The 24,318-nt window shown below is 52.8% G+C and overlaps 10 protein-coding genes across 10 annotated transcripts; 6 read left to right on the top strand and 4 right to left on the bottom strand.

Moving 5' to 3' along the window:
• The first annotated feature begins 25 nt into the window (after positions 1-25).
• On the top strand, positions 26-1,311 carry MYCFIDRAFT_60241 (uncharacterized protein). Its single transcript, XM_007924470.1, has 5 exons — positions 26-68; positions 406-462; positions 536-634; positions 696-929; positions 981-1,311. Exons 1-5 carry the CDS (start codon positions 61-63, stop codon positions 1,162-1,164), a joined length of 582 nt encoding a protein of 193 aa, XP_007922661.1. The 5' UTR covers positions 26-60; the 3' UTR covers positions 1,165-1,311.
• A 370-nt stretch (positions 1,312-1,681) lies between these two features.
• MYCFIDRAFT_3920 (uncharacterized protein) lies at positions 1,682-2,521 on the top strand (the record flags this gene model as incomplete). Its single annotated transcript, XM_007924105.2, has 1 exon — positions 1,682-2,521. A coding segment is annotated over one exon (840 nt), but the record flags the coding sequence as incomplete, so codon positions are not given.
• A 280-nt stretch (positions 2,522-2,801) lies between these two features.
• Positions 2,802-5,546, bottom strand: MYCFIDRAFT_206491 (uncharacterized protein; the record flags this gene model as incomplete). The annotated part of the gene is made up of 8 exons (XM_007924807.1): positions 2,802-2,826; positions 2,852-2,866; positions 2,901-2,972; positions 3,011-3,151; positions 3,208-3,330; positions 3,358-3,386; positions 3,429-4,502; positions 4,539-5,546. 8 exons carry the CDS (start codon positions 5,544-5,546, stop codon positions 2,802-2,804), a joined length of 2,487 nt encoding a protein of 828 aa, XP_007922998.1.
• A 900-nt stretch (positions 5,547-6,446) lies between these two features.
• MYCFIDRAFT_9581 (uncharacterized protein) lies at positions 6,447-6,916 on the top strand (the record flags this gene model as incomplete). Its single annotated transcript, XM_007924116.1, has 4 exons — positions 6,447-6,521; positions 6,563-6,584; positions 6,637-6,757; positions 6,811-6,916. Coding segments are annotated over 4 exons (324 nt in total), but the record flags the coding sequence as incomplete, so codon positions are not given.
• A 469-nt stretch (positions 6,917-7,385) lies between these two features.
• Positions 7,386-8,507, top strand: MYCFIDRAFT_83433 (uncharacterized protein; the record flags this gene model as incomplete). The annotated part of the gene is made up of 4 exons (XM_007924692.1): positions 7,386-7,663; positions 7,721-7,792; positions 7,848-8,359; positions 8,497-8,507. The coding sequence occupies 4 exons, from the start codon at positions 7,386-7,388 to the stop codon at positions 8,505-8,507; spliced, it is 873 nt and encodes a 290-aa protein (XP_007922883.1).
• Positions 8,508-8,845: 338 nt separating this feature from the next.
• On the bottom strand, positions 8,846-11,191 carry MYCFIDRAFT_206490 (uncharacterized protein; the record flags this gene model as incomplete). The annotated part of the gene is made up of 5 exons (XM_007924806.1): positions 8,846-10,547; positions 10,577-10,641; positions 10,672-10,930; positions 10,965-11,135; positions 11,181-11,191. The coding sequence occupies 5 exons, from the start codon at positions 11,189-11,191 to the stop codon at positions 8,846-8,848; spliced, it is 2,208 nt and encodes a 735-aa protein (XP_007922997.1).
• Positions 11,192-11,213: 22 nt separating this feature from the next.
• MYCFIDRAFT_171287 (uncharacterized protein) lies at positions 11,214-12,886 on the top strand (the record flags this gene model as incomplete). Its single annotated transcript, XM_007924805.1, has 5 exons — positions 11,214-11,356; positions 11,411-11,783; positions 11,819-11,837; positions 11,863-12,815; positions 12,842-12,886. 5 exons carry the CDS (start codon positions 11,214-11,216, stop codon positions 12,884-12,886), a joined length of 1,533 nt encoding a protein of 510 aa, XP_007922996.1.
• A 254-nt stretch (positions 12,887-13,140) lies between these two features.
• Positions 13,141-14,697, bottom strand: MYCFIDRAFT_108693 (uncharacterized protein; the record flags this gene model as incomplete). Its single annotated transcript, XM_007924804.1, has 2 exons — positions 13,141-13,251; positions 13,288-14,697. Coding segments are annotated over 2 exons (1,521 nt in total), but the record flags the coding sequence as incomplete, so codon positions are not given.
• A 403-nt stretch (positions 14,698-15,100) lies between these two features.
• On the bottom strand, positions 15,101-20,608 carry MYCFIDRAFT_202100 (uncharacterized protein; the record flags this gene model as incomplete). Its single annotated transcript, XM_007924803.1, has 1 exon — positions 15,101-20,608. Exon 1 carries the CDS (start codon positions 20,312-20,314, stop codon positions 15,101-15,103), a length of 5,214 nt encoding a protein of 1,737 aa, XP_007922994.1. The 5' UTR covers positions 20,315-20,608.
• Positions 20,609-20,810: 202 nt separating this feature from the next.
• Positions 20,811-23,868, top strand: MYCFIDRAFT_72444 (uncharacterized protein; the record flags this gene model as incomplete). The annotated part of the gene is made up of 3 exons (XM_007924545.1): positions 20,811-20,932; positions 20,991-21,133; positions 21,190-23,868. Exons 1-3 carry the CDS (start codon positions 20,863-20,865, stop codon positions 23,866-23,868), a joined length of 2,892 nt encoding a protein of 963 aa, XP_007922736.1. The 5' UTR covers positions 20,811-20,862.
• Between the last annotated feature and the right edge of the window lie 450 nt (positions 23,869-24,318).

Here is a 24,318-nt window from a genome sequence, read left to right as displayed (position 1 = left end):
GTGCAACGCTTTAGATTTCCCTCAGCAGGACCTCGACGAAGGCAATCCGACAACACAGCCATGGCTCCGTAAGTCAACATCATCGGCGACAGCGAGGATAAGGCAGTCTCTGGACCAATGCGAATTGCGATGCGGTGCGATGCGGTGCGATGCGATGCGGCATTCTTGCAATCGAACACTGGCGCGCGAGCACCACGAGTTTTATACGCATCGGCATCTTGGTGGAATGTCAAAGCAAGAGCAGAATCAAAGGACGGCAGGAACGAAGAAATACACCAAATGTTGCTGGAACAGGAAAATACTGCACCATCGCACCGCACAACAGCTATCGCACGGCTTCAAGACTGCCAAATCCTCAGAGCCTGCAGTTCTCCAGAAGACCTTCACATGCTGACTATGTCTCAGACGCTCTTACAGCAAGACCTACAAGGTCCCACGTCGTCCCTTTGAGGCCGCTCGTCTGTGCGTACACTCCTAATGGCCACTGAGCTAGAGCTTGCTCTGCTTAAGTCAATGGAATCTAATAGTCGCACAGTGACTCCGAGTTGAAGATCGTCGGTGAATACGGTCTCCGCAACAAGCGTGAGGTGTGGCGTGTCCAGCTCACTCTCTCCAAGATTCGTCGTGCTGCCCGGTAAGACGCGATATTGCCCAAAAACAGGCTTGCTTGGTCACTTCTGACAAACCGACTTCAGTCAGCTGCTCACCCTCGACGAGAAGGACCCAAAGCGCCTCTTCGAAGGAAATGCCCTCATTCGTCGTCTGGTCCGTGTCGGTGTGCTTGACGAGTCCCGTATGAAGCTCGATTACGTCTTGGCCCTGAAGGTTGAGGATTTCTTGGAGCGTCGTCTTCAGACTTGCGTCTACAAGCTCGGTCTCGCCAAGTCCATCCACCACGCCCGTGTCCTGATCCGCCAGCGTCACATCCGGTAAGCAGTCAACGTCCACAGCCGTCAAACACACACTAACCCTTTTATCAGTGTCGGCAAGCAGATTGTCAACGTCCCATCATTCATCGTCCGTCTCGACTCTCAGAAGCACATCGACTTCGCTCTCAGCTCGCCATTTGGTGGAGGACGTCCAGGTCGTGTCCGCAGAAAGAAGGCCAAGGCTGCCGAGAAGGGTGGTGACGATGAGGAGGGCGGCGAGGAGGAGGAGGAGTAAACTCTTCACTCGGATCCAAGCTACGTCACCACGATTTGACAGGGAATGGGAATGGCATAGGCATGGCGTTCAGCGTGCAGGATTCAAGCACATGCGGCTTCCATGTAGCCTCCGAAAATGATACCAGCTGAATCACACCTCCCTGCTAATGTTACCTTCCTCATGTCTGTGCTCTTGACCCTGTTGCCGTGCTTTCTCGTGCCTGCCAAGGCGTTTACCAATGTTATGTCATCCACTCGAACCTTAAACCAAAAAAGTTCCGACCTCAATGAGTCCTCCATAACATCCATGCATTGAACACGACTTGTCTCCTACACATGCGAGTCCAAAGTCAGAAAAAGACTCAACACACAAAATGACCACATCAACCTCCTCAGAGCTCATAGCCCTCATCTTCGCCCACACAGAAAATCCAGATCCTCAAACATGGCAAAACATCTTCAACCAAATCACCAGCAGTCTGCAGCACCACTTCAACAACCTCGACGCACCCACCTCACCAGTAACCCGCTTCCTAGAAGAAACCCGAGTAGCAGAACTCCGTCTCCCATGCCCAGTCTCCCCCTCCCTCCGCGAATGCAAAACCTGGACCGACAGCCCAGAACTCCAAACCTTGCAAACCTCTCAAAAAATAGAAATCGTGCTGCAACCCGGATCTCTATATACTGCTCACCAGCGAAAAGGACTAATAGTGTTCGACATGGATTCCACACTAATCCAACAAGAAGTCATCGACGAACTCGCTCGAGCGGTCGGTCGGTACGAAGCTGTGAGTCGCATTACCGAAGCTGCGATGCGAGGTGAAGAACCTTATACAGATTTTTCCGCAAGTTTGAGAGCGAGAGTCAAGTTGTTGAAAGGTGTTCCGACGACGATTTGGGAGGATTTAAAGGAGAAGGGAAGGATTACTTTTACGCCTGGTGGGGAGGAATTAGTGAGATTTCTTCGAGGAAAGGGTTGGAAGAGTGCGGTTTTATCTGGGGGGTTTACGCCGTTGGCTGAGTGGGTGAAGGAGAGGTTGGGGTTGGAGTATTCTTTTGCGAATTTTTTGGAGGAGGAGGGGGGAGTTTTTACGGGGGAGTTGGTGCAGGGGAAGGCTATTGTTGATGGGGAGAGGAAGAGGGAGTTGCTTTTGGGGATTGCTGGGAGGGAGGGAGTGGAGAGGGAGCATTGTGTGGCTGTGGGTGATGGGAGTAATGATTTGCTTATGATGGAGGCTGCCGGTTTGGGGGTGGCGTTTAACGCTAAGCCGAAGGTACAGAAGGCTGCGCCTACGAGGTTGAATAGTAAGTCGCTGTTGGATGTGGCGTATGTTTTGGGTTATTCGAAAGAGGAAGTGGATCAGGCGCTGGCTTGAGACTCAGACGAGAGAATCACGATACAGAAACAGGAGGATATCTTGACTCCTGGTCATGAACAGAGAGGGCTGCGCATAAAAGGCTGCTACAGAAACAGGACGAAATGCTCGTAACTTGCCTGGGCGAATTGTAGAGTTCACGAGTCACTCCATCTTAATCTACGGGAGCAGCAGTGTTTTGCTGCTTATTATCTGCCATGTCTACTTCAGTCTAGGTGAGCATTGGCGCGCTAGTGAATCTCATCCCTTGCCATAGACTAGTCGTAGCTTTTACACTTGTTCATCGTTTCTGCACAGTCTTCGATCTATGCTATGTACAACAAAGGAGACGTCATCGCCTGTGGCCTCGTCGGTGTGATAAAAGTATAGCAAAACAAACAATAATGGCACAACTCCGGCTTTCCCAATGCTGCCCGTACCTGCTGGTCTGGAATCCGTCCGCCTTCCTGCTCTCATTGCCCCATGCCAGCCTACAATAAAAAAAATTACGCCAGTTCGCGACATTCAAGAGTCGTATATATAGGGACCACTTTTGCTCGGCCGTGATCCAACGCCGGTGACCCTTTTCCAAGGTCTTCGTCTCTCATGCCGCTCTGAGTTTCCTCCTTTTGGCGGGAATTGCAGATGGTCCTGACGAACATTAGGACACACCCGCCTTCGTCCTTTGATGCTTCGGGAATAACCACCTATGGCTGAGCATGGTAGCCGGGAGCACGAGGTTGTTTGGCCGTGCAGAAGCTTGAAGGTGTGTGTGTCTCATCTGCTGCAATGCTCCAGAGAGCGGCGGCCTCCTATGGAGACCGTGTCGACTTTTCGCACGTTTGTCGGGGTGTTACGACACGTGGTAAGCTTGTAGTGAATGTTGCTTTCAATTTTTCGAAGCACGAAAGTCCTGTCAGCGTTCCACCTTTGGCCAGCCATTGATCCAAGTCATAGCAATATAGCCAAGGACAACCACCGCAGCGAAGCTTCCGTATGGGACACCGTAATATAGCAAAGCACTATCGCCATCCCCAGATCCGGAACTTGTAGACAGTACCTGTTGACGAAGGTCTTTGATGAGCCGTCTGGCCTGGTCGGGCGTGATTGGTTGTCCGTCCTCGACACCAGCATGCTCCATGAGACTGATCGAAGTCGGACTAGATATCGGAGCAGGTGCAACGGCATGTCCATTCAGCTCTCCAGAGCCATCAAGCTGTAGTGGTCGCTTAGATAGTGAGCGAGGTGATTTAGGAGGAGACCGAGAGACTCCCGTAGCATTGGCAGCATTCTCCTTGCGTTTCTGCTCCACAAGCTCAGCGAGAGTCTGGCGTGCTTCGTCGCGTTCAAGTTCTGCAATCTCAGCACGCTGTCGATAAGATTCCATCTGCGTCTTCATCTCATCCATGGTGATGCGCAATCGGTCGAGGTGGATTTGCAGTTCGGGTACTGGGATGTTCGAGCCGGGGCTGTTATCAGCGCTTGGGTGTCCATCATTGGTAGGTGAGTCTTTCCGGCCACCTTCCTCAAATCTTTGTGCCCGCTCCTCCGCGCTTTCTCTGGCTGATCTCTCATGTGCGAGCTCCTGTTCAAGGTTCTTCATGCGCTCGCTCTGATTGCTGAGTTCGCCCTTCGCAAGTTTGAGTTCTTCACACAAGCGCAAGATGTCTCCGGAATGGTCGGTCCTGGTTGGAGAACTGTTCGCCGAGGATGACCTAGCAGTATCACTTCTGCGCAAAAGTGGTTGGATTATGGGATCGGCAAGAGCACGCGCAACATCAGGTTTCTCTGGAAGTGGAGCCTGAGGTGGTGGAGCAGGAGGCTCATAGAAATGGGCCTTGAGATCCAGCTTGGACTTGGTCGGGGATGGCCTCGACTTTTCTGAATTTGACTTTGCGTCCTTAACGGCTGGCTGTTCGATCTTGCCGCCAAGCATGTTTTCGATAGCTTGTCTCGCCCTCGCAATCTCTTGCGATTGCTGCATGGCGAGTTTCATTTCGTGCTGCAGCAATTAGCATTCTGAAACAATCTACGTCACAAAGTTACTTACGTTTAGCTTTCTCACGATATGCTCAGTGGTGATCGGATTCAGCCAATTCCTCATGTGCTGGGGCTGGTTGAGCATGCCCATATTCATTGCTGCTTGGCTTGATACTTGGCTCATCGAGCCTCTTCCATTAATTGAACCTTGACTGCCATTTCTCTTGAGCTGGTGTGGTGCCATGAGACCTGGGCCAGCACTTGGATCCAGGTCGCCGAAGTTAAGGGTGTCTTGTCCTTGCCCGTAGATACCAGCATGTTCAACCTTCGCTGCGACTTTATGATGTACGACTGTTTTCTGATCTTCTGAGACAATGTCAATGCCGAGCTCCAGAACGTCCTGTTCCCGCAGTTCTCGTGGCTCCGACTCCTTGTTCTCCTGGCTCAGCCGCATGCCATTGACAAATGTGCCATTGCTCGATTTGACGTCGCGAATGAAGATGCGGCCTTGTCGATCGGCATATATTTCTGCATGTTGTCTTGACAGCACCTTCGAATCGAAGTACCCATTGAGTGGTGTGGGGACAGTTTTCTGATTCGTCTGCCGACCAATCCGCAATACGTCGGGCGCATATGGAACAGTGATCGTCTTTCGCTCGAAAGTGCCATTCATAGGCGATAGGTGAAGTATTGCCGGTGGCATAGTCTGCACTTGTTCCCGCACTCCATTCGCCTGACCATTGCCGTTCGCCATTTGCTGCGACGGCAGCAGAGGCGCGTGCAGCGCAGATATTGCGTTCGCCGCGGCAGCACTCGACGTCGCAGATGTAACAGCCTGAGGTCGCGCAGTTGTAATGCCCGTGGCTGGCTCTGCCTTTCCTGGCGGCCACAGCCCTCGAGTCGGCTTCTTCCGCGCGGCCCAGTTCGAGGCGTCCGTTCCTGCTTGGAGGGAGCCGTTCGTATTCGTGGATGTCGCAGATATGGTCGAGTTCGAAGATGCTGTAGATGCTATGGATGAGCTCGAGTTTTGCCGCTGTGCAGTTTTCCGCGGACCAGGGGTGAACATTCTGCTGACTTCATCCGAGTTCATGTTACTCCTGCTCCATCCTAAGTTGGTGCTGGGTTGGAAGGAGCTGAGAGCGGGTGCGACGGCCGTCATTGGTGGGATGAAGTATGTGAATAGTGAAGGAAGTCACGTTGCAGGTGGCCTTTCTGGCTGTATGGGTATGGGTATGATCTGCTATGATCTCGTCTCGACTCGTGTGTCCGGCACGTTGGCGACAGCGTGGTGTTGTTTGCGCCTCGAGGGAATAAATATGAACGCAAATAGATGCTATTACAACTGAGTACACTGTGAGTGGGTCGTGGTATCGTTCAGCCGTCTGGTCGAGGACGTGAGGTGCATGCACTGACGGAGGGTCGTGTGCTCGGCCGCGGGATTAGCAGAGGGCTCGGGAGGAGGTATGACGGCGCAGGGAGTCGCTGTTGCCGTCGCGGATGCTGTAGTAAAGATCGTATGCCCGTGGAGGTCCCGATAAGAGTCGCAGATACAGCAGCTGGGGTTGTTCTTCTCGATGTGCAGCTGCCGGTCAGCGCTCTGCCCAGCTCCTTGTTGGTGAGGCGTTTCCGTTCAGCGTAGGCCGTGCAGGGCGCTCACAGAGGCTGGCGACGGCCGATCCGGGCTCGTGGGCGCTATCGCATATATCGTCCGCCTCTTTAGCACCGTCTGCAGTGTCTGCTTCTCCTGCTACGTCGCGCTGGTACAGTCGGCGGCTCGCAATTTGGGTCAAGTCGTCGATGGAAACTAAGACGCTGATCACGTGATCGCAAGCGTCGATCGCACGAGGGCTTCCGATGAACTGCATGAACCTTGCCCTCTCCCGCACTTCGATGTCTCTGAGCTCGAGGTCGACAAAGACTCGTTGCTGAGGTCGTTGTTATTGTGAACATAAGTTCATTTCCCAAGATGCCGCCTGTAGCAGGAGCAGGTGGGATGTCAGGTCCTTCGACCTTTGACAAAGGCAAGATACATCGACTCGCGGTGGGATGGTCATGAACGGGCGCTAATGTCGCGCAGCAAAGATGGGTGCCATGATGGGAACCAGTATGTTTCATGGAAAAGCTATTGGTATGGACTAGGTTCTAATGATATCCAGGTGTCGGCCTGATCATTGGCTTCATCTTCGGCGCGACAAACATCATCCGATACGGACCAGGACCGAATGGCATGATGAGGACGTTAGGACAATACATGCTTGGCTCTGCGGCAACGTTTGGGTATGATATTTTGCTGTTCGAATTTGATGTTGAATTGCGCTGATGGAATGCAGCTTCTTCATGTCGATTGGTACCACGATCCGCACAGAAAGCTCGCCGATAATGACAGAAGCCTTCCGTAAAGCGCAGATGCGAAACGGTCGCCCGATGATCATGCCAGTGGACAGGATGCCGCGACGAGCGATTCCTCAGCAGTGAATATTTGTTATGGTGTCTAAGCAAGAGATCAGAAACGTAGATGAAGAGAGGACGAAAAAGATGGGGAACATTATGAAATACTTCTCACGAAGCCCTTCTCGGGTCCTCGAAGCTCGAGGCAGTAGAACGCGTGATTCGCGCCACTCTCCATGAATACGGCTACGAGGATGCTGGCATGGTGCAATGAGACGGTGTACATAGCAGCTCAGTTACTCGGCCGTGTATAGTAGCCTATGCTTCACTTGGCGGTGATGCTGACCCTGACCGGTCGCTGCAGAGCCGTTACATTTCCCATGCAGAATGGCGAGGAAGAGGAAGGCACGGTAGACTAGCGCGGTGACTTGAAGCACCCCATTTCAAGTTCCACCTCGCACCTCATTTGAACTTCAACCTCGCACCTCTACCTCCAACATCAATCACACACTCAGAGATGGCAGAACCGGGCATCGGCACCTTGATCATCGCCTTAATCGATGGCAAGTTCGACGCCATGGACCGCCAAATCTCCAGTCTGCGCGAGGAGCTCGACGAGAAGATGTCGGACGTCACGCTCAAGCTCAAGAAATTGGGCGATGACGCTAATGCCCATAGCGAGAAGTTGAACGAATTGGACGCGAAGCAAGTTGAGCTGTCGAAGAGTATAGCTCTTCTCCAGAAGCCTCTCAACTCGCTAGCGAAGGTGGAGGAAATGGTGAGAGATCTGGGAGAGTAAGTCACTATCGATACATGCGCTGCGCATTGGTAGCGTTTCTCACAATCGAGCAGAGAGTACAACAATGTCCAAGAAGAGGTATCACGTCAGAAGGAGCTTCAGGTTACGATGTTGGAGCAACACAAGTGAGTACCGAAATGCATATCTCATTGCAATGGTCAGGACTAACATACACCCAAGTGACCTGCGCCTCACGGTCCATCGTCAGCAGGGATTTATAGACACGGTTCTAGGCGCTGCCGCGAACTATCCAGGCGGCGGCGCGAAGAGCGTGTCCGTCCGCCCAGTCTCCGCTTCATCTCCTACCCTCAACGGCAACACTTCACCTAACCGTTTCCCGGACGAGTCGACAGAGGAAGAGAACCGCAAACGCACCGCCTTCGCAAGAAACAGTGCAAGTTTTGACGCCGAGGCGATTGACTCCAACGCTATGCGTGCCGATTCTGTACCAGCCTCTCTGAAGCGTCGCAAAGCCAAACAAGACCTCAAAGCAGGTCACGAACGCCACTCAAGCGAAAGCGGCATCCTCTACGAGCAGCACCGCAGCAGCGATGAAATCGTCCTCGTAGCAGCTCAGGTTCATCGTCGTGCGTCTCGTGAGCTACCGCTGCAGAGCCCAGGTACTCGCAAGATCCTGGAGGCACTGGAGAATGGTCGCGACAGCGCAGAAGTCCTCCGCGCCGAGCGTGGTGGTAAGTCTGCTGTTGAGCGAAAATCAGCCACGCTCAACCTACCAGCTCCCGAGCATTCGGCTACGCAGCCGATGGCCCCGCGAGTTCCAGAGTCTCCACCAAGCATAGTAGCAGAACTGCCTCGAGCTTCGACACAGCCTGCCATTGAGGCAGTCACTCCAGGCCCACGTCGCTCAGCCCGAGAGCCGAAGCGCGTGCCTCCTCACGGCAAAGTCGATCTTCGGAAGCTGAAGCCAGGACAGTTGAGCCGAGGGCTGACTGAAGAGGAAATTGAAAATGCGAGACCGTGAGCGCGAGGTGGTAAGTGTGAAGCAGAATGAGAAGGGATGGTGGAAAACAGACTGGGTCGGCACAGGTTTTGCTTTCGCAGTGAGACAACGTGGCTCTCTTTTGTTTGTCGGGAGCGCTCAGGCATGGATGATTGACGATGTAACAACATGATTCAACGAAAGGGACATGATGTCGAGCTCAAAATGATCTCTGCTCCTAACTCAAGATCTCCTCCAAAGTCATCCCCGCAGTCCTAGTGCCTTCATCATACCACTGCGAAAGCGGCGGCAGCTCAAGCTGATCAGGATCAACAGTCTCCGGTGGCAGCAATGTCGCAAGCGCGGGTAAAGATGTAGTAGTCGCATTGTTATTGCTACTGCTGCTGCTGCTCGGTATGATAATAGGGTTAGGTTTCGGTAATTTCAAAGTCATTTGAGGATTAATGCCATGACTGCGATTTCCATCCGCCACTGAGGCCGAGATTGAAGGGCGCGAGGTGTCGTTTGGTACCCAGTCTAAAATCCCTCGATCGAGCACGATCCGCTCGTTGTCTACATCGTCATCGTCGATACCAAATGGACCGAGATAGAGATCGTCCAAGGAGAAAAGGCGTGGCTGAGGAGGTCGTTTGCTTTCTGCTGCTTTCAAAGGTGCAGGCACAGTTTTGCTGAGAATTGTCTCCGAGAATGTCGTTGACACCAAAGTGGGAAATTCTTCTGCGACGCCGACTTCATTCGCAGCTTCATCTTGCGTCGTCCCGGATGCAGCGGATTTTTCAGCTTTCTTCGTTCCAAGGCCCGGTTTGCCATATTCCCGGGGGTAACGCGTGCGCATACGACCTCGTAGATCTGCTCGCTGCCGATGGCCTAACCCGAGACCAGGATCATCTCGCATGGCAGCCCATTCATTGCCATACTTCTTGAAGCCTCGGAACAAGGCTTCATCTTCCGCTTTGCTCCAACCAGTTCTGGATCTGCGTTCAGTCTTTTTGAATGGCTCGCTCACGCCATACTTCTCACGCGTGGCAGACGAAACGGCTTCGATGCCTGTTTCCTCGGCGGTAGTTGTCGTGCGTTGCGCTGGACCACGTATGGGCACATTGCTAGCCTCGCTGTCGGATCGGCGATTCTTTGCATAGTTCGGCATCTTAGTGCGCTTGTACGAATCAGGACAACAGACTCGGAAGCGGTCTTTCAGATCCAAGGCTGTACGGTTGTTGAAAGTATATTCTGGACAGTTGAGAATCTTGGTCCAGCTGCCAATTCCAAATTGCTCGACTCCTTTCAGCAGACATCGCGTCTCATCATCGGACCATCGTGTGCGTTTCGTCCGTCCTCTCTCGGTCTTCGGATTAGACTTTTGCGACGATGGCTGTTCCTCACTTGCAGTGGCAATAAGTGGCGGGGCGAGAGCTGGCTCATCTGTGGGTTTTTTTTGATTACTGCTTTCAATCAGCCTTGGCGGGGGTATTTCTGGTTGCTCAGTATTGATGGATGGTAGAAGTCCGGAGTCAGGTGGCGGCTGATGCAGTCCAGACAGTGTCGGGGGAAGGCGATGGCGCTTGGCATTGTGTCGAGCTGGCAGCTTTGGCAGATCGAGCTGAGGGTTTTCGGTACTTGATTTCTGTCTCTTCGAAGGTCTCTCTGAAGGAGATTGCAAGATCAGCTTGAATAGGTCTCGATCTTGATTAGACCCATTCTCAAGCCGTGCTTTCTCAAGATGCGGCGTGCCGTTTAGGGGATGCCTTTGGAGCTGCGGAGCAGGCTGGATGGGATTTGGCAAGTTGATGAAGTCCAGAGAGGTAGGTAAGTACGACGCTGGGCCATGATGGTCGTGCTCCGTCGGCATGTTGATCCTACTCGCAGAGAAAGGTCGATGGGCTGGGTAGTTGTACGATACGTGATCAGCGTGCAAGGACCTGGCCAAAACGAACAAGGTTCTCCTGACGGACCGAGCCGCTGCTTTTCATCCCTAGCATCATCCCTCAGCTGAGCCTTTTCTTTCAAGATACGCTATCATCAGGCAGGCTACGAAGCATCTACCGGTATGCTGCAGCGACATCGACAGGCCTGGAGACTGCGGCGACGATTTGCTCGGCCTTCGATGACGGGCGTGCATACACCACGAGCTTCGTACAGAAAGCCGCCATAGCTACTGCTTACCAGCACGACTGCAATGCCCGCAGCAGGCCTTCGTTCATAAGGCGCTTCAGGTATGGAGAGGCTGTCCGTCATCTCGACATCTTCGTCCATGGGTTCAGGCTTGATGATCTTGCCATCGTACCCAGATGTGTCTTGTGCTCTCAGCGCCATATTTGCGACTCGAAGGATGCAACTGGCGTCGGGAGTCTGGAAGGAATAACGCCTTCAATAGTAAGAGATGCGCAACAGCTCTAGGACTAGGATTCTTCGAGTTCCGAAGGAGTATCAGAGTACCAAATTTGTATGCATCCGTCCTAGGTGATGTCGAAGCCATGGGGACGCGTCGGATCATTATCGCGCCGCAGCTGGAGGGCATTCACTTTGCGGTTGCTACGGCAATAGGCAGCAACGCTCGGACCATCTTCACATGCTAGTCGATCGAGATGACGTATCAGCGAAAACGTCGATGCTGTCGCCTTGATCAACACCGACTTTATCGACTTTTCTATTCACTCACCTTTTGCGCCACAAACCTGCTCCTTCCTCCTTCGAAACGCAAGACGGGACTTTCCGCCAACCTACCATCGTGCTTGTAACTGCCACCGTCAACCTGCTGGGAGTCGCTTCTTCTTTCTATCAGCACTGCCATGATCGTTGGATGGCACGGCATCTTAAATCCGGGGGTATACAAGATCAGCGCAAGAGTATACACTCGTATTCAATATTGTTCAGACTATCGCAACGCCGACTTCTGCAAGCTTTCAAGCATCGAACTCATCCGTTTGGGAATTCGCGCCTGCATACTCTTCGTCACAAATCAACGCAACCTGTTTGGAGCGACGCGTCTATTCGCAGAAGCTTTGTTGCAACAAACGCCATTGTCTGAGACCTTTTTTGGAACAGGCGTCACCAAGCCGCGACAAAGCCGTTATGGCAAGCCGATTCTTGGTTTGAACGGCAAAGATCAATCAAAAGGAGCGACGAGTGTAATGCGTATGCACACTTCAATTTTCGTTTGCATAGCAAGTGTTAATGTCATCGCGCAGAGCTGGCCTCTGCCACAATCAGTCAACCTTCGAGAAGAAACTTAAGCCATGTCTAGGAAATCTGGCATCCCCGTACCAGGGCCACGAAAATCTGGTGGTTCAGGTAGATCAACCCCGAGCAATGCTTCTTTGGCAGGCAGCAGGCGATCCAGTACTACTCTGAAAACGCCGATGCCGAACAGATCTTCGCTGCCCATTTCGTCCAGGACGCCAGCCTCGATGGCCCCCAATCCGACCAGGCCATCTAAAGACAGCCGCCTCTCGCAGAGCCCTGCTATCAGATTACAGCCTCCCACCAAAAGCTCCAAACCAAAGCCCAGCTCCATGAGTAAGAGCAAGTCCCCTGCCATTCAGAATAAGAATCACAGGCACAGTCAAGCCGCGGTTTCCACACCTATCAACAAGTTTCCTCCAATCCCGAATTCGCAGCCAAAGACACCGAATGCACCACCAAAGCAACTCCAAACCCCAAACTCCCCTCCCCCCACTCCATCTCCCTTCATCAGCGTCCAAGTAGCCGAACCCTGCATCCAAGGCGCCCTAACCCACCGCCTCCAACCCTGCGGCCACAAAATCCTCACGCACACCCCAACCCCCTGCGGGAAAAACTGTGCGCGAGACTTCAAAGCCGAACTTTCAAGATTCGCCCTCCGAAAAATCACGACGCAGAAATTCGTGTGTGCGGCTTGCGTACATATCCATCTGAGACGTTATCGGGAGGGGAGAGAGGAAGCGACGAAATCGGGGTTGGAGGCGAGTCAGGCGACAATGGGGGATTTGATTTCCGAGGAGTGGGTGCGGGAGAGGGAGAGGTATGAGGAGAGTGTGTTGAGGAATGATTTGGAAAGGTTGAGGAAGAGGTTGGAGGTGTTGGGGAGGGAGTGTTGGATGATTCCCGGGGAGCCGGTGTTTGAGGAAGTGAAGGAGGAGGAGGGGGAAGGGGAACTGGGGAGAAAGATTTTATTTCAGAGTTCGAAACCTGCTCGGTCTGCTGGGGAAGTTGGGTTTGAGTGTGTTGTTCAGAGGGTGAAGATGAAGCAGTAGTGGGTTCTGGAGGTGTGGGGTGCTAGAGTCTTTTGTTCGTTCTCTTGGACACTAGGGGGTACAGAACGCTGGGATTTTGCTCTGCGGACTTTGGAAAGCTATTGTATGCTTGGGTAGGAAATATCACCTTTACTCGTGTCCCATCACAAACAAAACATACCGGGTAGGCCACCATTCAGCCTCGCTCAGCCAGAAAAAAAAATGGTCAAATTGGGTGGTCTATGTCTCATCATCCATCACTAAAACCACTCCACTCCTCCTCCTCCTCGAAATCTTCCCACCCCTCACCATTCCTCACAAACCCCACAACAAAAAACCCCATCGTCCCATCCTCTCCCCCCTTCTCACACCGAATACAAGCTTCCGCCACAGTCTTCACATCAACATCACACTCCCGAGCCGTCTCCGATGCGATCGCGGATTTTACAAAATCCTCACAACCTCTCTTGTGCCATTTCCGCATGCCTTCCACTTGCTGCTCGCGCTTCAAAACCTTCCAGCCTTGCGCTGCTGCGATGTCGGAGAGGAGGGCGTTGATGACGACGTGCTCGTTTTCTTCGGCGTGCAGGGAGCATGTGGAGTATGTGATGCGTCGGGCTGATGGGAAGGACATTGCGTGTTGCACGATACGGAGTTGGAAGGCTGAGAGGTTTCGGAGACGGTCTTTGAGTTTCGCTGCGTCGACGGGGTCCTCGTCAACTGTCTCCTCCACGATGGCATCTTGTTCGTGGGGGTTTGCTTCAGCTTTCCGCTCGCTTCCGCGTTTTCGCTTCTTGCCTTTAGGAGCAGCTTCGTCATTCGCAGCAGATGGCAAGTGGACTGTGATTGAAGCTTCATCTCTTCCAAAAATGCCGCTTCCCGAGCAGCTGGGATCCAGGAGAAGGTCAGTCACATCAGCACACTCTGCAGAATTCGGATCAAGGGTGGTGAAGTTCTGCTTTGCCTTCACATCGACGATACCATCTGCTCCAGCCAGTTGAACCATTTTGGCCAGCGTCTTTGACCGCTCGGCATCCTTCTCACATGCAATGACGCGACTGTTCTCTCCCAAGATGGCAGCCAGATGTGTGGTCTTGTTTCCAGGTGCCGCACATGCATCGATGGCTTTGCTGTCACCAGGCCTCGGGTCGAGCAGACATGCCGGAAAGCAGGAAGCCTTCTCCTGCAAGATGAGTTTTCCAGTCCTGTACGCCTTGAACGTTGTCGGATCATCCGGACTTGCGACGGCCAGAAGATTTGGGATGTGCTTGTCGATATGGACTGCCCGCAGTTCGGGATGTGCTTGGATGATTTCTTGCAATGTTGCGACTTGTGTGTAGTTTGAAAAAGTGCCGTGGTTGAGCTCGTCGTGTAGAGTCGTCTTCAGAGTATTGATCCGCATCCATCGAGGGTGGCGAGCAGGAGGTCCACCATCACTGCCATGCCGCTGTCCACGGGCCGCTTGAGCATCAACATGTTTTCGCAGGCCGTCTAGAGTGCTGAATCCACGTCGCAGTCTTGCTTTCGTCAACTCGGCAGAAAGGCGCACTTTGTGACGGCTGGTGGCTGAATGGAGGCCATGAGATGGCGGCAGGGCGATGCCTTTCTTGCTCAAGAAAAGGTCGTGGACGAGCAGAAGGGCCAGTGTCGGCGTCAGTGTCTTCTCCGCCTTGAGCACGCCGCTCTTCTCCAGCACGTCGGATAAAATGTCGCTCCATTTGGCAGTCTCAGCCGTGAGTGCGAAAAGTGCTTTCGGGTCGCTCTTCCAGCTCTTCTTGCCGAACACCAGAGACTTCAGCGATCCTCCGCTCTTGTTCGCGGTATTGAGGATCTCGGCGGCCTCATGATAGAGTGACATGGTGGGAGCAGCGAGGCGACGTCGAAGTTGAAAGATGAGATGGAAAGTTTGCTCCGCCACGTCCACAATCGTGAAGCCACAGTGGACGTCAGGCTGAAAGGCATGAATCACTGATGATATTGAGAGGCAACATTCTTCGGGGACGATCAGAATGATGTACAATTCTAGGGGTATCTACATGTAGTACATTTCGTGACTGAGCCGTGGAGCCCTCTATCCTATCGTAATTCGTCCAAAGCAACGCCAACACCATGTCAGCTCCTACGCCATGCAAATTAAATTACTGGCTTCCCTCCATTACACGCCGCAGTGTGCTCCTCCGCCGGAAGCGCGACCGCCTGCGCGATGTATCGAAAGGCGAGGGAGGGCGCTGCTCTGCGCCGCCGTCTTCGCCATCAAATTCCTAACCTTGTGTCATGACTTTCCCGCAAAGCCACAGCATGCGCTTGAAATAGTGCGTCGCAAAGCTCTCGGTATAATAGCTGTGCTGTTGGTCGTGAGCCTGGGCGAGATTGTGTGCCAGTTCGTGGCAAAGTGTGATCCACCAGTACGCAAGAGCATCGATCTTGCCCTCTGCAGTAGTCATGCCCCCCATGTGCAACTGCATGAAGTAACGCAAGTTGCAGAATATCGATCCGCTGCTGTTGAACGCGATGCTGGCACCGGTCTCATCGTGAAAGACATTCACCGTCTGTGGCGGCAAGTCGAAAATGTTTGCCACCTCGGAAAGCGTGAAGACAAACATGGCGAGTGCCTCGCGACACTTCTGCAAGAACGCATTCGGGTCTGGGTGATTGCGCGACAGGTATAGCTTGACACCATTGCTGAGCTCTGCAATGTATTCCAGATCGTGGCCAGGCTTGCTGTCGCAGTATGAAGGCGTCTCCTTGATCTCCTTGGTTTCTGGCAGGCTAAAAACCGACGAAGAATTGTACTCGCGGCAAGCCTTGATGGCTGAGTCGAGATTGGCCTGTGTGTCGCGTGAGGACGTCACGCGTTCAGTGCCAGGAGTGATGCTGCTGCGGCCGCCAACTGCATCGTTAGCCTGGTATGGTGGGGGCGCATCGATCGAGGGCCGACCGCCAGCCAGGAGATGCTGCATTTGATTGCTTGCTTGTGAGCTAGTAGTCAAGCCGAGCTGATTTCGGATGCTGTCAAACAAGCCAGTCGACTTCTTGCCGCGACCTGATGAGCTGGGTCTCTGTTCCGGCGAATCGAAGGCACCTGGCATCGACAGCGCCCTTTCTGGAGAGGCCGGAGTGGGATCTAACGGCGGTGCTGTGGTGGCCCTTGCAGCGGGAGCTTGTTGTGCCATCGAGGCTGCTTCGGCTTCTGCAAGCCTCCTCTGTTCTTCCACGCGCTTCTGTCTCTCTGACTCTGCGATGCGTGACTCCGCTGCCTTTTGGCGCAAGATCCGGTCGACGTTGTATCCTTTCGTCTTCAGTCTACGAAGGTCGCTCTCCAGTATCATTTCGAGTGCTAGGAAGTCCTGCTGCTTGGACCTCTTCAAAAGCAAGCCCATTATGGCTCGGCTGACCTCGTAAAGATCGTATCGAGCAGTCACATAGAGGATGGCATCGCGCTTACTTTCTCTGTGCAGTAGAGCGGTCTTCTTTTCTGTGTAGTGCAAACGGTACCCTTTCAGTCTTCTCGTAATCTGGAGGAACTCAACAACCTGAATGGAAACGTTCTTCTCCAACCACGTGGCATCATGCCTAATGTCGTCTGCGCGATGATCGTCAAGGAACAGCCGGCAGCGCTCTACGAGCAATTTCTTCAAAGTGCCAGCAGCGGACTGGTCACGTAGAAGCGACCCCATTCGCTGATCATTATCGACCAACTGGCTCACCCGTGGCGTTTCAAGTGATTGATACAAGCTTTCGAGACCTTCTTCCTCGGGCGCTGCAAGCAGGTGGGCTTGGAAAAGTCGATAAAGAACGATGTCGTCAATGACAATCATGTCTGATGCTCTGGCAAGGGAGTACTCATCAATCGTCACCTCTTCATCATCGTGCTCTCGCTTCTCGTCAACATACTTCTCACCAGCTCGAACGCGCTTCACAGCAAGCAAGCAAGGAGAATTCTTGAGCCGGCTCCAAAGTGTCTTATCTTTCTTCAGATTGGCAGCACTCTCCGCAATCTTTCGCAGCAGCATGAGGTATTTTTCAGCGCCCAGAGTCTCCAGCAGGCGAGCCGGCTGCTGGACAAGCATAGCTGCAAGCTCAGATGCGCTAGGCTCATGCTTCGCGCCGATACGCAGGAGGAACGAGTTGGCTTCAGGGCCAAAGTTGACAAAGTCGAAAATGTCGCCATACGTATCACTCTGGCCGAGGAATACTGCGCGTGGCGGTACAAAGCGAGCTTGACCGGCTTTCTCTCCAAGCTTCCGATCAACGACCGGCACTATTGGTGCGTTGCCTAGTCGTTCAGCCAAGTGTCCATTGGGTCCTATCTCACCAAGTCGGTTGGCGAAGTAGCCAAACAGTGTTTGGGCTGATTCAAAGTTCGTTGGTGGTCCTTTGATCAAGCGTTCGACGCATGCTTCCATTGGCGGATCCAGAGCGACTCCAAACGTTGTGTGATGTGCTTGCAGGTAGTCTTTCAAAGTGCGAAATCGTAGGATAGCACATTTCGGATTGGCATAACACTGCTTGGGCTTGGCAACAAGATTGGATCCCTCGCCTGCAAAAGGCTGGACGGGCAGGAATGCGACGTCTATCTCTGCTACTGGATACTTGTTGTACCCATGCTGGTACTCGTGAACAATCCAGTAGTTGATAGTGCTCTCCTGAAGCGCGCCCCCCGCTGGAGCCTGTGCCAGGATGCCGACAAGGTCTGGGACCGAAGGGAACGGCTTCAACCCCAGCAATCGCAAGAATCTGCCTTCAGGGCCATTGGCACGATACTGGCCTGGCCACTGCAGAATAGGAAGTCCAAGCTTTCTGATGGCCTCATTGGGCTCAAGCAGATCTGAAACGCGGTACAACTTGCCTTTGTCGACTTGGTCGGCTGACAGTGTCTCGGCAGGGCAGATTGGTGTTTGTTGTAGACGCTTGATATCCTCAGGTGGTATATCGTCCTTGACGCTGAGCAGATATTTGATAAGGTCGACATGGCTCCATTTGCCTTCCTCGGTAGTGGAACCAAGAGCGGACTTGGCCATGAGCCTGTCAAAGACGACATTCAGCTCAACGGTCTTTCGCACACCTAGCGAGCCCAAGAATTTCTCCTTGACTCCTTGAAGGCCAGTGATGGTCGGCAAGTCGTCAAATAGCTTGACGTTTCCAAAGTATGCCTGCGGTGGCCTTCGCATGCCAAGCTTCGTTGGGATGACGGTGCGGGGGATGAAAAGCTCTTGTATAGATTGTTTAGATGACTGCGATAGCGCTTCCCAAGATTTCGAGACCACCGGGAGCACTTGCGACGCGACAGTAGGCGAATTCGTCAAGCTAATCCCCTGTCCGAAGCCTTGGCCGTCGCTCTCAATGATCCATCGCACCCATGGAACGATCTGCAGTTCATCCCAGCCGATCGACTCGAGCTGTGAAGGCGACAGACCTTTGGTAAGTCTGAATGGAATCGTCTGTGGCGGCGTAGGCATATCAGATGGTATCTTTGCGGCGTTGACAAAATTGCTGATTTGACCAAGTTGCAGCACTGGACTTGAGGACGTGCCGACGAATTGCTCATCGATGCTGGCGACTGTGCCGTCAAATAGAAGCTGAACGGCACCAGCGTCCATCTCTTGTCGGGATACCTTTGTACATGACCATTTCACGAGCTCCTGGACTTGCTTCTCGGTAAGTGCCTGTGCCTCCAGCTCCTTCTTGATGTCACTTGTTGTGATATCGGAAAGCAGGCCATAGTCCCGAAGCTTGCTGATGAATTCGTGACCTTTCTCCATTAATTCGTCGGGCACCACAGGGATGCCGTCCACAAAGCTGAGTTCCTCAGTAGCAATACGTACTTGTTGGCTTGGCAGAACTCCTCTTGTCGACAAAACATCTATGCTGGCTTGTGTGTTGCAGGTCCAGAAGGCTTCTTCAATGTACTGACCGACTTTGGAGGATGGCGTCGACTCTGCATAATTGTACTGTCGATACACATGTGCAGCAGCTGGCATGGCTGATGTGATGTCTTCCATAGTGACCTTCTTGCGTCCATCCGCAGTTCTGGTGCGATCGATTCTTGCCTTGAGCTCGGCCATGTCGCCCGTGTAAGCTATGCGGCAGGCAATACCAGCTACGCGCAGCATTTCGATGTTCCAGTCTCGGACATATCGTGCATTCAAGTCTATACTTTCACGCTCGACTGTTGGGATGACACTTGGAGCGGAAATGTGCGCAAGAAGACCAGTCGTCTGAGCTGTCGGGAAGCCTATGAAGATCTTGCCACTCTTCGAAGGCAATACAGACGCAAAGATATCCGTCGCTCTCTTGGAAGAGCTGCCCGCAGAGGTGCTCATTGAAGCTGTAGATTCATCGTAGGAAGATGTCAGGATTGAAATGCGGGTCTTCTTTGGTGGCGGCTTCTTGGTAGCTCGCTCCAGTTCCTGTGACAATTGCCTGCTGACAGTAGTCAAGATGTTGACAGTGCTCACTCGCAGGAATACAGTCGCAGAGCTAGAGCCTGCCAAATCGTCTAGAATGGTCTGCTGGAAGACCTCCTCCTCTCGTTGTGCCTTGCGCACAGTTGTGTTTGTAGCTGCACTCGTGAACCTGCCGAAGAAGCTTCTTAAGCTGGAACCGCCAGATTCATTCTGCTGTTGCTGCTGTGACGAGAGGCTTGCAGATGTCGTCTTACGATTCCACCCAACCACATTCATCCACCTAGCATCTATTTGTGCACTTTGGTACTCGACGTCGCTGATTTTCATCAGACCGTCTTTCGTTTTCGGATTGACGTCGCTTGGAATCTTCACAGCTGCTGCAGGGGCCATCTTCTTGGTAAGTGTAAGGATGTTCCACTGATCCAGATGCAGTTCGATTGACTCGAGCCCGACAAAGGTGAGACTGGTCGCTAGAAACTGGCATAAGCTAAGTAGCTGTGGCACAGGCGTAGTCTGACTCCGGTAGTCCAGCAGAAAGGTAGTACCTTGTATTTCGCTGTCCGGCAGCTTTCCTCGTCGTGTGAACAGGCTATCTTTCTTCCAATAAAAGGCCATAGTCTCCTTGCCGGATGTCACGAATGGAGATTCACAATCGGCAAATACGGAGTAGAAGCCTACACCAAAAGCACCGATCTTGGTCTCATCTGGATTGCCTTCTGCGATGCGCTTCAAGCGCTGCCAGTCGGTCTCCTTGAAGTGCTCGCCATCGTTCGACACGATTAAGGTCTTGACCGTGTGATGTAGTAGAGTGTGCTTGAGCAGCTCAGACGAATCATTACTCTGCGGTAGGGGCACTGTCGCAGAAGGGAGTGTCTCGAACTGGATCCTGACTTTCCGCGCTTGAGCATCGGCAGCATTTTGGATCAGTTCACGCAATGTTGTCCATTCTCCCGAATACCGAGCGAGCACTTTATCGATCAAGGCTCGCGTGTTCACTGTCACGGCCTCCTCGTCTTCCCCCTGCATCGTCTGCGCTCGCAGCGCCGAAAGATTCGTGGAAGCCGCCATGACTTAGGATGTTCGTCGTGCGAGGGGAGGATAGATCAGCTCATCGTGAGCAAGTTGATATGTTTGCGTAGCACGCGGTTGCTAGATGTGGCGATCGATGTGGACTCTAACGTAGGTGATTCTCGATGAGGGAGAAGCTACTAGTAGGTAGGTGGCGGACGCGAAGGCGAAGGCTGAGCTGCCTGCTGGCCTTTCTTTCGTGAGTTCCAACTGCGCCTCTGCAAGAAGCTTCGAGTGGTCAAAGGAACGGATGCCTGGAAGATATTCAGGCTTGCAGGCCGTGAATGAGGCTTTCTCTCGACGTCTGGGGAAAGTGAAGGAATAGGATGACTTCGTTACTTCGTTATGTGAACGCGCCAGGTCGACTCCACGTCCAGGGATCCTTTCCTCGATCGCATTAGCATCGCGTGTGCGGGCCGAAACGAAAGCTTGACCCCCATCGTGCAGGTCCAAGCTCTGTCTGTGTTTCTCTAAGCAACCACAAACAGAGACAATTCACTCTTTCTCACTCTTTCCCTACGCCCTCCGCCACTGCGCTGACACTCGCCATGTCGGTCAGTCTTCAGTCTGTCGCCGACTTACTCTCGGCATCTCTAGATCCTCGACAGAATCGGCAAGGTGAGAAGGACCAAGCCGTTGCTCAAATAGAAATGTTAAGCTGCTAACTGACGACCAGCCGAACAGTCGCTCAAGGCCGAAGAGACGAAACCAGGGTTCTCGCTCGCTCTTCTACAGATAGTCGCCGCCGACACTTTCCCTCAACAGACGAGACTCGCGAGCGCATTATTCTTCAAGAACTTTGTGCGGCGAAATTGGGTGGCACGTCAACAGACGAACAAACTTCTGGTGGAGGACACGGCTGATGTGGCAAGCAGGACGAAGATGGCCGCCACAAGCTACCAGACAGCGAAGTCACGACTATCAAGAGCGAATTGATTGGGCTCATGGTCAGAGTCCCACCCACTATCCAGGCGCAGCTCGGTGATGCTATCAGCGTCATTGCAGACAGCGATTTCTGGGAACGATGGGACACCCTCGTGGACGATTTGGTCTCGCGACTGACTCCAGACAATGCCACTGTGAATAATGGCGTACTTCAAGTCGCACACTCCATCTTCAAGCGATGGGAACCTCTCTATCGATCAGACGAGCTTTACACCGAGATCAACCACGTCCTCTCCAAATTCGCCGCTCCCTTCCTGCAGCTATGGCAACACACCGACAGCCAGATCACTCAGAACCAGAGCAACCCAGAAGTGCTCAAGGCACACTATGCCACGCTCGACCTGATCATGAAGCTCGTCTACGATCTCTCCACCCACGACATGCCCCCGCAATTCGAAGAGTCGCTCGGTGCCATATCTGGACTTCTGCACAAATACCTCACCTACGAAAACGCTGCGCTGAACACGGATGATGATGCCGAAGCAGGTCCATTAGAGCATGTAAGAGCTGGCGTGTTCAAGGTCTTGGTGTTGTACACGAGGAAATACGACGAGGAGTTCAAACCGCACCTGACACAATTTATTGGCACGTCATGGACGCTGCTCACCAACATCGGCCCCGAAGCAAAGTATGATTTGGTCGTCAGCCGAGCGTTGGAATTCTTGACAAGTGTTGCAAGCATACGAGAGCATGCAGAAAACTTCAACAACGCCGACGTTCTAGGTCAAGTCACAGAAAAGGTCGTTATCCCCAATCTGTCCTTACGAGAGTCCGACATCGAGACATTCGAAGATGAACCGATCGAGTACATCCGACGCGACCTGGAAGGCTCAGATGAAGACACTCGACGGCGAGCTGCCACCAACTTCTTGCGCAAACTCATGGAGCAATTCGAAAAGCTGGTGACCGATGTGGTCACGCGCTATGTGAACCACTTCCTGTCCGAATATGCCAAGGATAGGAGCGCGAATTGGAAGTCCAAAGACACCGCAGTGCACTTGTTCTCCTCCATTGCTGCGAAAGGGGCCGCCACAGCTGCGAAGGGTGTGCTGAGCGTCAACCCGCATGTCAACGTGATCGACTTCTTCCAAACAAATATCGCCGAGGACCTGACGAATGCGAATGCCGAACCTCTACTCAAGGTGGATGCTATCAAGTACCTGTACATTTTCCGAAGCATTCTTTCGGCCCAGCAGTGGCAAGCAGCATTTCCTCTGCTAGTCCAGCACCTCAACTCATCCAACTACGTCGTCTACACATACGCAGCCGTTGCCGTGGATCGAGCACTATACCTAACCAACGACCAGAAGCAGCCAATTATCCCACAAGACCGCATTCTTCCGCTGTCCAAGGACCTGCTCACACATCTGTTCAAACTCATCACCCAGGACACAAAGCCGGAGAAGGTACAAGAGAATGAATTCTTGATGAAGTGTGTCATGAGAGTGCTCATCGTCATTCGAGACGGTCTGAACCAAATTCTCGACCTCATACTCTTAAATCTGGTCAACATCACCAAGGTCATTCGACACAACCCTTCAAATCCAGGATTCTGCTATTACCACTTCGAAAGTATTGGTGCAACGATTCGGTTCGGTGGACCAGTGCAACCAGACAAGATTGAGCAGAGTCTGTTCCCAGTCTTTATGGAAGTCTTGCAAGGCTCAGTCGAAGAGTTCACACCATACATCTTCCAGCTGTATGCACAAATCGTTGCGACCAATACTTCACCAACACTCTCCAACAACTTCCAGCAGCTCGTTGCACCTGTGCTCACTCCAAGTATGTGGGAAAGCAAAGGCAATGTGCCAGCTTTGACACGCCTCCTTACCACTATGATACCCAAAGGAGCCGAGCAAATGGCTGCTGCAAACCAGACACAAGCCATTCTCATCATCTTCCAAAAGCTCGTCGGCAGTAAAGCTTACGAAGGTCATGCCATGGATCTCATCGAAGAAGTCGTGAAGAACTTCTCGTCGACGGCGCTGGAGAGTTACTGGGTCGAGATACTCAAGCTCATGTTCTATCGCCTTCAGAACTCCAAGAACGAGCACTTCACTCTGCGCTTCGTGCGCTTTTACCACTTAGTATCGGCTCTTCAAGACAAGGGACTCGGTGCTGACTTCTTCATCGCCGTATCGGACAAGGTGCAAGACAACGTCTTCACGCCCGTCTACACCTCAATCATCCTTCCAGATACACAAAAGCTGGCCCGACCATACGATCGCAAGACTGCATGCATATCTCTCACTCGCACACTAGCCGACTCGCAAGCGTTCGCGGATCGATACGCCAAACGCGGCTGGACTATCACTTGCGAAGCACTTCTCAAACTCCTCATCAACCCACCACTCCCACCTGCAGCCGACGACAACGTCATCGAAGACCGCGACGTCGACGAGCTCGGCTTTGGAGCAGCTTTCACCCAATTAAACACCTGCAAGCGTCCTACCCAGGACCCTTGGCCAGAGGTCCAAGATGTGAAAGCCTGGGTCGGAACGACTCTGCGAGAAGCTGATCAGAGGCATTCGGGACGCATTGGGCGCTTCGTGAACGAGAAACTCGATGACCAAGGCAAAGCGGCGCTGCAGAGCGTCATGCAGGGGTGAAGGCTGAATAATGCTGGGGGCCATGTGGAAAGCGGGAGCTGAAACATGGAGAACATGTGGCATTTCGTGTTTTGGCTTGGCGCCGAGGGAATTCAAGGGGTAGCGTAGGTAGTGTGAATGTGATGGAACGGTGATGATGATACCAGTGATGATGAAGGGCTGAATTCGTTTTCGCGGTTGTGAACCGGTGGAGGTTTTTCTAGATAGTACATGAAAAGCCTCTCCAATCAAAAGCGCGCGAGAGCGAAGGGAACGTCTGAAACTTGGAACTTCCGTTTCTCTTTTCTTCGTTTCTGAACTACTACTACTGTAGAAATTCCTTCTTTCTCCTAGCGTTGGAAGGCGTTGCTGGAGCATCCGAGACATGTTTGAATCACGAATGATGCGTGGAGAAGTTGGGAAGGATTTTTTTCTTTAACCGTTCTGCATGGCGAGCACAGACAAGACTTC

Source organism: Pseudocercospora fijiensis (assembly GCF_000340215.1).
Source record: "Pseudocercospora fijiensis CIRAD86 unplaced genomic scaffold MYCFIscaffold_2, whole genome shotgun sequence".
NCBI lineage: Eukaryota > Fungi > Ascomycota > Dothideomycetes > Mycosphaerellales > Mycosphaerellaceae > Pseudocercospora > Pseudocercospora fijiensis.
The sequence above is the reverse complement of the archived record's forward strand: the minus strand, read 5'-3'. Positions and strand labels throughout refer to the sequence as shown.

Bases quoted from the DNA above. Each gene is read 5' to 3' on its own strand.
- MYCFIDRAFT_60241 (XM_007924470.1), top strand. The intron at 463-535 runs GTGCGTACACTC...ATAGTCGCACAG, and splicing joins CCCTTTGAGGCCGCTCGTCT to TGACTCCGAGTTGAAGATCG. The intron at 635-695 runs GTAAGACGCGAT...AACCGACTTCAG, and splicing joins AAGATTCGTCGTGCTGCCCG to TCAGCTGCTCACCCTCGACG.